The 12701-nt window shown below is 32.3% G+C and overlaps 1 protein-coding gene across 3 annotated transcripts; it reads right to left on the bottom strand.

The window, feature by feature from the left end:
- Positions 1-1987: 1987 nt before the first annotated feature.
- On the bottom strand, positions 1988-12646 carry LOC123713629. Of its 3 annotated transcripts, XM_045667386.1 has the most exons (14): positions 12515-12646; positions 12340-12421; positions 11907-11994; positions 11449-11554; positions 11072-11153; positions 10277-10373; positions 9480-9675; positions 8340-8421; positions 7427-7517; positions 6247-6352; positions 5840-5933; positions 5442-5538; positions 3338-3643; positions 1988-2769 (listed from the first exon to the last, which is right to left on the bottom strand). In XM_045667386.1, the coding sequence occupies exons 1-14, from the start codon at positions 12534-12536 to the stop codon at positions 2014-2016; spliced, it is 2205 nt and encodes a 734-aa protein (XP_045523342.1). In that variant the 5' UTR covers positions 12537-12646; the 3' UTR covers positions 1988-2013. The 3 variants fall into 3 exon arrangements, with proteins under 3 accessions (XP_045523342.1, XP_045523343.1, XP_045523344.1); XM_045667387.1 differs by lacking the exon at positions 12340-12421 and having other exon boundaries at positions 12515-12640; XM_045667388.1 differs by lacking the exons at positions 11072-11153; positions 11907-11994; positions 12340-12421; positions 12515-12646 and having other exon boundaries at positions 11449-11532.
- Between the last annotated feature and the right edge of the window lie 55 nt (positions 12647-12701).

Genomic DNA, 12701 nt, shown 5'->3' with positions numbered 1-12701 from the left:
TTGGGCTTTTCCAAATACAGTTTTATAATATCTGTGGTGCTGATGTCGTAAATAATTGGCAGGTATTTCCCATTGAAATAATACTACCAGAAACTAAGAAGTGTCTAGTGGGATCGGGTGGGACAAAGCCTCTAGTATCCATACCAAAAATGTTTTGAATTTGGACACACAGAAGTAGTTAAAACAAATTTCTTTTTATTTCTCCTTACATATTAGTGTTTTATTGGATATTTGTATGAAAACGAATTGAAAGCCTTCTCCAATAATGATCTCCAGCTATCTTTCTAATTACTTCGTCCCTTCTTGAGTGAGTCCTTCCTGGCTAACTCTTCCTGATGAGTTATGAGCACTAAGCCATAAGTATGTATCATAGTCTTACCCTTACACTAAGCCTATTCATAAGTCCAATATACTCCTCAACGTCCGTCGCTCCACAACTGAGCGTTTAAAGGCACTTTCCGCGCATTACCACTATGTGAAACAACTGCATTATGTTCCAACTAATTCGACTTGGAGTCCGTCAAGGAAAGAGCGTAATAATTCTTAAAAGGCACACGCACTTGCGAGCGTTCTATATAAATATCCATGGGCGGTATCTCTTAACAATAGGTGCGTATGGTATTTTTGCTGGATTGCTGCTGATATAAGACCTTAGGATGGTGGTTCACAAGATGTTATGGAGTCCATTAAGACACTTTTGCAAAAAGTGTATATTCTTTTCTTAATTCGTATCTCCTTCGGAATACATTAGAAGATTGCATAGTCGCTTATTTTTAAAATTATTAGAAAAAACAAAGTCAAAGCTAAGTTTTATATTTAATTAACAAAAATTACCAAACAGTTGTATATTTTAACGAAAAATTTAAAATAGGGCGACTACGCTGATTAATGACAAATAACATAATTAATTATTAACTCTATAAATACGTTTGTCTTTCCTTATGGCGTGAATAGAAGAACCAGTGTACGAAAAATATTATCTATCACACTTGACCCATATTGACAAAGTTACTCATACACGTAGATAAAAAAGTCTAGGTCATAAAGTTAGCTTATTAAAAGTGTTATTGGTTATAAAAAATCTGACTTCTCGACGGTAATTTAGATAATACAAAAAAATATTTACGGCGAAGAACGGTTACACAATTTTAACTTAAAATAATAACCCCTAAGTACATACCGTGCCTAGATATATCCTTGACACGCAGAAAGGCACACAATTGTCAGTCGTATATATACGCAATAAAATTAGTAAGGGATTAATAAGACTGATAACATTGTAACTAAAACTCTTTTGAATAACGAAACGTGATTAATAATTTAGCAGTATTAGCCTCATCTTTGAGGTTGTAGGTTCGATCCCCGGCTGCACCAATGGACTTTCTATGTGCGCATTTAACATGCGCTCGAACGGTGAAGGAAAACATCGGGAGGAAACCGGCTTGCCTTAAGACCCAATAAGTCGACGGCGTGTCAGGCACGGGAGGCTACTTGCCTAATGAGCACGAAACAGATACAGAAATCTGAGGCCCAGACCTCAAAAAGGTTGTAGCACTACTGATTTTTTTTTGTGGAAGCCCTCTGCCAAAGGATTTATAGGACAATAAATCAACTAATAATTCAAATTAACAAAAATGTAATCTAATTCAAGAGCGTCTAGCATAAGCCAGACCATAATGAACGTACTAATTCTTAAAAGGCCGGCATTGAGTGTCCATGGGCGGCGGTATCACCTTACATCAGGCGAATCTTCTGTGCGTTGGCCCCCTATTCTATATAAAAAAAGAAGAAAACTATCGGCCAAGTTAAAACATGAAGGATCACTCTTAAAAAATGTATTTCGAAGAAATACTTAAAAAATTCAATTTAAATCTGATTTTTATGACTATTCAACAAAAGTGGCTCAAATCTTCTTGGATAGCATAAATACAATAAACCTCTGAAATGATTGGCACAAGTTGGTGGTGTAATAATAAATAACTTTCAGTAAAAATAACTTTATTCCTTAACCAACTAACTATTTATTTGTTCCTGTGGCTTCTTTCTGATATGGTGGACAATTCGTCTATGCCGACTCACACAACCTCCCGTACGGAACGTCTTCCCACACTCGGGACACGCGTTGGGCCTTTCATCCGTATGCGATCTGGCATGTACCCTCAAAATATCCGACGAGTTAAATCTTTTTCCACAAGTCTCACACTCGAACTTCCTCTCATTCGCATGGTATTGGAAATGACGACGATACTGAGCCGCTATGTGGAATTTCTTCCCGCAAACTTCGCAGGTTTTCTTTGGTGGCTCGTGGGTCGCTTTGTGCAGACTCAGTCCGCTTTTGAACTTGAACGTCCTCTGGCAAATTGTACAAGAGTAGATCCGGTCCGTCGAGTGTGACTCCAGATGTGTTGCCAGATTTCTCGTGTTCTTTCCGCATATTTCACACACTTTCCAATAATCATATTTCGGATATTTCTTTCGAACTAGAATCTTCTTCACTTTCACTGGTTTCGCTTTGACTTTATTGGAGATATCTTCTATGGGTACTTCGAAGTCCATATCTGCTTCCATATTATCGAAATTGTCGTTCTCATCTTGAGCCAAATCCTTGTCTATATTTAATTCGATTTTAACAGAATTTTGATTGTGTTTATTTTTATCACGCAACTCTTTGTCAACCTCTTGACACTTCCGGCGGAATTTGTAGGCTGTTTCCAGTTCTTGAAGGCAAGTAAGGCATATGTTATATGGTAAGGAGTCTGATGGTTCAATCTAAAAAAACACCAATCATGGTAGTAATAGCTTGAGAATATAAACTTGTCGTTTGAACAAGGAAATGTATTTTAATTATAATAAATATATTAAAATATCTGATATTAAAAACGTAAGATCGTAAAAGATAAAATATTTATAATTCAATCATGACTGTCTCCAATTAATTTACTTTGTGTTTGAAACTGAAAATCTGAATTGCTCTTTGAACAGATAGAATCTGCTCTATCCGAGTTTCAAAAATAAATTTAAATTAAATTGTTTTCGAAATATTAAAGTCATATATGAAAGGAGGTGATAGTTTCATTGATGTATGTTTTATTTATGTATGTATTCAATCATGTATGCGGAATGTAACTGACGGCGCTAACAAGCGATCTCATTCAGGAAACACTAGTAAGGAAAAAAAAACAATAAACAATTAAATTTATTATGTATATTAATTTAAGGCGGGCAACGTACTCGCGATCCCGCTCGGCATCGAGTGTCCATGAGGGGCATAAAATGATGTGAGCCTCCTGCCCTGTTTTATAATAAAAAAAATTAAGAAGAGAGTTGTGAAAGTTACCTCTACACCCCCAATCAGTCGTAGCTTCGTAGCCAAATCCACTCCATCATCATCGCGATGATCAAACAAGCTCACACATGCTTCATCATTAGAACACGATCTGCAATGATTTGGTTCCAAAACCTCATATTTCGGTTTAATCAGTTTCTTGATATCAATTAACTTCATATCATCATCATAGTCGTGATTATCATCATCTATGTCATTTCTTTGCTTCTGCTCCTGAGCATCCGTGAATTGGTGCATTAAATCGAAATATGGCCATTGTTCCGTCAACATGCCTTTGATAAAGAATTTTCTTTTCCACTGTGAAATTTTTAAAAATATCAATCTAGTGTATCTAGAGGAAACTTTACGGTTCGTAGTTATTACGGCTAATATTAAGGATATTGAATATGGACGCAGTTGAAGTATATTTTCTATTAAAGCTCTTAAAACAAAGAGATATATATTTTTTTACATTTGGGAGTAATTAGAAGAGGTTACCTCATTAGGAGGTAACATCATTAAGAGGTTAGGCACTTAAAAATTATTTAAATAGGTTCACCATTTAACGCCCTAAGCGTTATATTCATTAATTTCGTATCCGAGTTGGTTATTTATCTATCATTATTTATTTACAGTATGTATAGGCCAAACGTATAACTAATAAATATACTACCCAGTCAGGTATTAGATAGCCTAACGATAACCAACATAAATAGTAAATTGAAAAAACTCTTTTATATGTTACAGTACAGTACATACTCGGACAGTAGTGTACAGTACAGTAGTACAACAAAGATTACCGAAAATCGGTAAAGATTATAATCGTCCGAAACGTTCTCTGTTTAGCACTTCTAGCAAGGATGTGCTTATTAATAGAGGACATTGTACATGCCAAACGTATAACTAATAAATATACTACCCAGTCAGGTATTAGATAGCCTAACGATAACCAACATAAATAGTAAATTGAAAAAACTCTTTTATATGTTACAGTACAGTATATACTCGGACAGTAGTGTACAGTACAGTACAGTAGTACAACAAAGATTACCGAAAATCGGTAAAGATTATAATCGTTCGGAACGTTTTCTGTTTAGCACTTCTAGCAAGGATGTGCTTATTAATAGAGGACATTGTACATGCCAAACGTATAACTAATAAATATACTACCCAGTCAGGTATTAGATAGCCTAACGATAACCAACATAAATAGTAAATTGAAAAAACTTTTTTATATGTTACAGTACAGTATATACTCGGACAGTAGTGTACAGTACAGTACAGTAGTACAACAAAGATTACCGAAAATCGGTAAAGATTATAATCGTTCGGAACGTTTTCTGTTTAGCACTTCTAGCAAGGATGTGCTTATTAATAGAGGACATTGTACATGCCAAACGTATAACTAATAAATATACTACCCAGTCAGGTATTAGATAGCCTAACGATAACCAACATAAATAGTAAATTGAAAAAACTCTTTTATATGTTACAGTACAGTATATACTCGGACAGTAGTGTACAGTACAGTACAGTAGTACAACAAAGATTACCGAAAATCGGTAAAGATTATAATCGTCCAGAACGTTCTCTGTTTAGCACTTCTAGCAAGGATGTTCTTATTAATAGAGGACATTGTACATATATACATATATTTCTTACATTAGATTATTAATTATCTATTTTGTTTCTACAGATGTTCATTTAGTTTTGTTTGTTAGTCTGTGGAAAGACACTAGTTTTGTTTGTCTATGTATGTGTCAGTCATTTTTAATTTGAATACGATGATTGTTTGTTATTAGCACATTTTGGATTGATTATAAAAGAAATAGGATAAAAGTGATTTTCAACTGAAATAGCCAACTCTAAATGTTGTTCCTTAATATAAATATTTTTGCAACATATTTGAGTTTATTTAACTCCCTTTAAATTAATTACAATATATGTTGTTAAACTCAAAACTCAGACGTCCAAACCAAATTGATTATTGAAATCCGTGAATTCTGATGAAGGTTTTTAGGGGGAGAATTGGAAAAATGATATGAAAAAAAATTATAATATATATACAAATATTGCGGAGGCAGTTAAATAAATATTCTATAGACAATTCGCGTACCTTAAATATTTTCGTCAAATGGTCCCACATTTGGGGCAGACCTAACAAACTATGATCTAAAGGTAAACCCATTGCCCTTAACTGTTGTTCCACTTTCCTGAAATTAATATTAATATGAAAATTGACATGAGTCAGTCAAAATGACAATTGACATGAATCAGTCAAAAATGACAATTGGCAATCCTATTTTGAAGCTAAAAAGTGGCGCTAAGTAGGTCTGATAGATTTCCGGTTTTTCTGTGATATTTTTATTAAATGTCTTGCAATAATTAAGATATATAGATTTAGCATTTTAACATAAAGAGATTGTGGAATTTTCTAGAAAAAAAATATATCTAAGACTGGCGAATAAAACATTTGAATTTCTTAATACACGGAATATAGTGAAACATATATACCTCCATCCCTCGCAGTAGTAATTCTTTTCCGATACAAACAAATAATCTAAATCAATTCTTATTTTAATGAAATTTTTAACCCATTCTTCTTCCCCTGAAATAGAAAAACAATTCAATATTTTTAATAGGACAACCAACAAACGGGTAAGAGACTGATGTTAAGCGATACCACCGCTCACGGTCAATGACATAGGGTACGCGAATGCGTCGCCGGCTTTTGGTACGCTCTTTTCATGAAGTACACTCACTTGACATGATTCGGAAAATACTATAGTTATTAATTTGCTTTATTGTGATAACAGTGCTAAACAATACATCATATTGTACCAATATCGCTTTGTCATAGTTAGATCGTATTTCGATGTTTAGCCCCAAGCCCCATTGGGGTTGGGACTTCACTTACTTACATCCTGATAATGGATTCAAGCTGAGATTGCCTTCTCCAAGATATAATTCAAATAACGTATAATATAACCATGATTTGTTCTCAGTCGCCTTTGCCTTCTGGTAGTCCTGTTAAAAATATAAATGCTTCAAAACAAATATATAGTATTTCATCACTAAGGTACCTGACATTATCCTGTACACACATTTTAAATTAAAAAAATCAATTGTTAATCATAACCATTCTCGAATCCGCAAACTTTCATTAAAATCAGTCAAACTGCACTCATACTTTTGTTACGACTCTATTGTTTCATCTCTTTCTCTCAAATTGTCTTTACGCTTTGATAAAAGGAGATGGACGAGTACTTTCGTTAAAAGTTTGCAAATACTGATCTAATTATGAATATATAAGTACGTTTATAAATAGGAAGCCCGATATGAGAAGAACTTTCTCGAATTTAAGTTGGACGACTTTTAGGTACATTTTGACAAACTCGTCGAATATGTCATACATAAAAAATGGTTTGACAGCTCTTGAAATTTTGAATGTAAATTTTTGTTTGATTGACCTTATATGTAACGTAATAATTTATTTAAGGGATTAAACTCATTTCTAAAGGTATCCTTTCAAGAGGTAAACATTACTTAGCAATATGACATATGTCAAAACGTATTTGACAAACGCGAAGCATTATTGGTTCACTGACCTAATATTTATAGAACTTTTTTTCTCATTACAACAAAAATATTTTTATTTACACGAACGACATACAACTCGCCATCAGCCGTCCGAATTTAGACTCATTCTGATGTGTATCTTTAATGCCCCTTTGAATTGGTTAAAAGCCCGACAACGCACTCGCGAGCCCTCTGGCATTGAGTGTCCATGGGCGGCGGTTTAACATCGGTGAGCCTCCTTCCCGTTTGCCCCCTGTGCTATTAAAAAAAACTAAAATTCAAAGACACGCCCGAAGTGTGAATTGAAACAATTAAACTCTTTTTGAACGGATTAAAGCTATGTATTATTATTAAAAACTTATTTTTATTAATTTGTATGACAACAACATATGTGTAAAAGCTATTTTAACAAAAGACAATACAATTAAACTCTCAAATCTGACATTTGTGTGGCTTTTTGTTATTTTATATGCTTCAGTAAAAGTATACCTAGAATAGTAAATAAACTACTAAATAACTTACAAAAAACAACGATGACCATTTCTTACGCAAATCCCTTGCTCTAAGTGAAGTTGGAAAACCATTTTCCTCCACGAGTACATTCCGCATTTTGCTAAAACAATTCGTTCTTATTATTCCAACAAATTGAAAAATATAGCATCAATAGTTCTAATAGTGATGCTAACTCCTACAGCATTTTCCCTCTTAGAACCAACTTCAAATACCTCTTAATAACCATTAAAAACCCCAAAAGTTTTGGTTGTACTCAGTCCGATATACAATCAAATATGCATGAAAAATACATTCAAGTAGTATAAAATTTCAGTTACAGCGTATTATATCTATGAATAGCCCCGTATAATGTTTATATTTGGTTTAGTTTGTTGGTTGAGTTCTAGGCTTAATATAAATTAACCAAACCCCCAAAAACATCTTATTTCCCCCAAAATTTGGGTATAAGCCCCCAAGATAGCATCACAGCTGTCAAAGTGACAGTTTGCCAGATGACACAAGATTTAAATATGAAATCGTTCCATATATTTCAATTACGACTCAACTACCCTTCGCTTAAGTTTTTTATTAATATTTTCTTTTTTTAAATTTTAATTAAGTTTATTTTTTAGTAAACATATCTAGTGAATTTTATATGAATTATTGATGCATTTCTTGTAAAGTACCCTCAGTAGGTATTTATTTTTTATATTTACAAAGTTGCCTGGAAACCCTTGTTATCCATACGGCCGCCCTTAACCTATGTAAGCTGATTTTTATATGTACATTATTACAGTCCGTCTATTAATGATTAATTACTTATACAGTAATAATTGATGCATTAAGTTAAATTAAAACGTAAGATATCTTTAATTATGACGTTCATAGTTACCAACATGAAGAAATATATTTTGAAATGATGTTATAAATTCATTAAACATACCTCCAAGCCCATTTTGATTCTTTGAAAATCCAATCATTCTGTAGACGTATTTGTATGAGCGACTCCGTTATATCTTTGGTCCCTGTAAATATAAAATTAGGGGTTTTAACACTAGCTCGTACGGTGAGAGCAAACCGGCATGCCTTAGACCCAAAAAGGCAAGTGAAGGAAGATCGGAATCTTCTCGAAGCGACCATTCCAGATTGCCGTAAGGTGTGCAAAAGAGATAAAGCGCAGTTCTAAAATTGTGCGATAAGGACAAAACACCAGCTACCTCTCTTGCTTCAAAAGTTCGCGAATATCGTTCACATTTATTAACAGGGCTGAAACATGACCAGATAGAGTGTGTGTGTTTTCGACATATGACCATCGAATAGAGAAGTGATAAAGTACTGTGAAAGTGACAAGTGTGCGTTATTCAAGTAATTATTGACAGTGTTTTGTGCATTTATTAGTGTGTTTCGCGGTGTAATTTGTATATTTATAGTACATTTAAATACGTCTTTTTATAATAATAATATTGATTTGCCTTTTCACAGTGGAGTGGTTCCCCGATAATCCGACAAACATTTTTGCAGGGCAGTGTCAGATATAGCATTTATCGGATTATAGAGTACTGCCTTAGAACCCCCTATAGTCCAGAATTTGTTACAAAAGAGTACCTTGTAATTTGTCAAATTACAGATCCAATTATAAGATTCTATATGTATTCTGAAGTAAAAATTATACTTCAATATGTATGCCAACACAATAAAGCTTACGTTTCATTATAAAATTAACGACTGTAATTAAAATTCAAACTAAGCAAGCACAATAGCGGCGGTGCGTACAAGTTAGAACGTGTTCAATCATGCATTAGCGAAGATTATCGGATTACAGGTGGTGTCGGATTAGACAAGGCCCGGATTACCGGGTATCCATTTATCCACGAGTTTACTTGCTGCAGATATGTCTTTGCTGTACCTATAATAAGACTATTAAAGTCTAGTGCTAACAGGTCACCAGCCCTCCATCGCGGTTAGAATATGTGTAAAGGTGTGTGATAGAATTGAATTAAAGCCTACCTCAAATGGAATAATCTCCGCTCGGAAAAATCGAATCTACGGCGTTTATAAGCAATCCTCTAGTAACAATACTTACAATGAAAATTTGAATCTTCGTTCTCGTCATTGACTTTTGTATGACCTTTCCTGTATAACGTTTTTAGAACTTCCCTTGCTGGCAATGTTTCGAGTCTTACTAAATATTCCGGTTCTGACGTCTTGAAATAATCCAACATACAATCATATAAAGCCCAATCGCATTTTTGTTTTTTTAATTTTAGCCTATGTTTTCGCTGTAAAAATATGTAGTAAATCAACATTATCCAATTGTAATGTATTAAATAATTCTTATTACTTGCTCGAAGGTTCCTTAACAGTATTATTTTGATTTAAAAAATCAGTACACTTATACATTTACACAAAATCATGACTACAGAGTATAAATAAAACTGTGTTGTTAATAATAGGTCTACATATGAAATTGACGTTTTGTGGTACTGGCCACTCTGATATCAAAAATCATCTCTTTGTTCAAGAATTCCAAATTCAATTTAAACAGCTATTTACGTGTGCATTTGTTTTTCGAAAACTATGATTAATTTAATTTTTTTTGTCACACTTATTATAAAATGAAAAACATGAAATGTCGCGTTATTACGAGTACGATTTTAAATACGAATACCAGTGCTGCAAAAACGGCTCGAAGGACTTAACATTTTATTCCTCCCATACAAAACTACAATTTCAAACGTAAGGACCTAATATAATGTTCAATGTAAAAAAATTATGAATAAATTTTCATGCAATTCAAATATAAAATTACAAAAACAAGCCGTATAAGAAGTTAAAGTTTTTTTCTTAATTTTTTCATTTTTAGAGTCCGTTTATACATACATTAAATGTCATTTTCAAATGGTGCCAGAGCCCCTTCATATCTTGAACACAACATGCACTCGGCATATCCTGGGACCGCATAGCCTGTTCCACAGTTCTACATAAAAATAATTTATTTTATATTAATGTATTTTTTTATGTACCAAAAACTATTGTTTTGGTCATGCGTAATGGCGTATTTAGATGGCTGAAAGGTCTCGTTACCAGGCCATAACATTATTAAAGAAAAAATGCGTATTTGGAATTAAACGAACCGTGATACATAAAATGGAGGCCTTGACAAGAACTTTACGATAGTTTGAAGTATAAAGTATATGTCAATACGATAATACCTAAACGGTTAACCTAAAAGGTTGAATAATGCTATCTGTTTATGAATTTATCTTAAGCAATCTTTACACATATCGGAGGCATTTGTTTTCTATTAATATAATTGGGTTGAAATCTGTCAATTATAAACTTCATTATTGCTTATTGCGAGTATATTGTCAACCATCGAATGAGATGCATCGCTTATTCATACCATGACGACGAATAAGTTTCCGGGTCCGTTTAAGTTTTCACGTGACCTTAGCTGTTATCAGATTTCGTCCATTCAATTAATATGAAAATTTGGTAGTAGAAAAGGTTTTGATTCTAATAATTACAATATGCTAAAATATATTTCTTTAACATTGGAACCCGCATTGGATAAAAATTATAAATTCTTGTCATTCATCAACTTAACATTTTTAAAAACATTTAAAATTTCATAACAATTATGTACAACTTGTTAAATATTTTGTTAATTCTTACCTCCACATTGTAAAATTATCAAAATTCATTTGCTTAGTTTCAGTTATACATATTATTAATTTAAGACGCCATTCGTCATTCCCTGAAAACAGGTAACAGTTAAAATCCAGATAAATGGACTTTTGATGAATTGTCAATATAAAACATAACATTGTTGTGGTCTATTCAAACAGATATATGTACATGTCCAAATTAGTTCTATAATTGAACAAATGTGACATTATATGACTGACATATAGGTAGCTTAGTTTGTAGTAATTTTAGAATCACATATGGAAGAAAAGTAGTTTTTGAGTGAAACCTTTTCCTTATTTTACAAAAGTGACCACCCTAAATTAGAATTTATATCTATGCAAAAAAGTATAATTTAAACTTACAAGATTGGTATTTTGGGTCCAAGATAACTTTTTTACCAAAATGTTTATCAAACATTTTATAGTACTTCCAGCTAGTATTATGATCCCTTTTTGCTATTTTGTAACACTGAAAAAGTAAATATTGACCTACACTAAATTCTCCCTTTTTTATATGGTACAAACATATGACAACATAAAAGAAAATTATGAAAAACCGTCATTTCAACATATCTGCTCCAATATCTTTTTATTGACTTAAATATAAAGTTTAAATTAGTGCCAAGTAGGTGTTTAATTTGTAAATTTTTGGCTTCTGGTAAAGTATGCATAAATATAAGTATTTTTACCTTGACATTTTTTAATTTTATGAGAATTAAGTGATATAAATAGAATTTTATATATGAATTTTAAATTAGTATATTTTAACTACAGCATTTATATTTATAAATGAATCTTATAATATGACAATGGTAACTCACATCATAGGTATATGTCCACTTTTTCCTAATATATGACACAGGCATATCTTTTGGAAATCCATTTTCTAGTAATATCTTATAAAATTCACTGAAAATAAAAGTTTTGTATACTTTATATAAAATACATACTAATCTAAAATATTATATATATATATAAATATTGATTTCTATATTTGTGGAAAATATATACTATGTGATACATCTTATGGGAAACTATGTAGAATCCCATTACCCCACAATGAGGTGAAGGAAAATAAATAAATAATTGTAGATGCCTTCTAGTTAGACCCCAATTATTTTGGTAATAACCAAAGCTCAAGGTTAAATAACATGAATTTGTACAGTGATGACTGGTAACATAACATATAATTTAATAACTAAATAAGAAGTGAACGTATGTTCCATTTAAAAACTAATTAAAAAAATTCCTTACCTCCAAGCTTGTTTCTTTTTCTTAAATAGCCAATCATACTTGAAACGTAACTTAAAGAGTTTTAGACTGAGCTCGTCGTTACCTGTTTCAGGAAATAATAATTAAAATGTTAATCATTAGTCACCACGATATTAGCTAATTAGAACAAGCAGAAAATTAAATAAGTTTTTCATACTGATATATGTTTTATCTTCCATAATTCGAACACAGCTGCTTAAATAAAGTAAAATACTGCGTAATTTAATTTAGGAATTTTAGAGTTCAATCCGTGTACACAATACATGCAAACATAAAAATATTATTAATTCAACTTTTTATATTATGACTTTTGTACAGACTTCAAAATTTTGAAGGAAGAGTAC

The sequence above is a fragment of the Pieris brassicae genome, chromosome 8 (assembly GCF_905147105.1).
Source record: "Pieris brassicae chromosome 8, ilPieBrab1.1, whole genome shotgun sequence".
In the NCBI taxonomy this organism is placed as follows: Eukaryota; Metazoa; Arthropoda; class Insecta; order Lepidoptera; family Pieridae; genus Pieris; species Pieris brassicae.
Note: the sequence above shows the minus strand (reverse complement) of the source record. Positions and strands in the feature narration are given on the sequence as shown.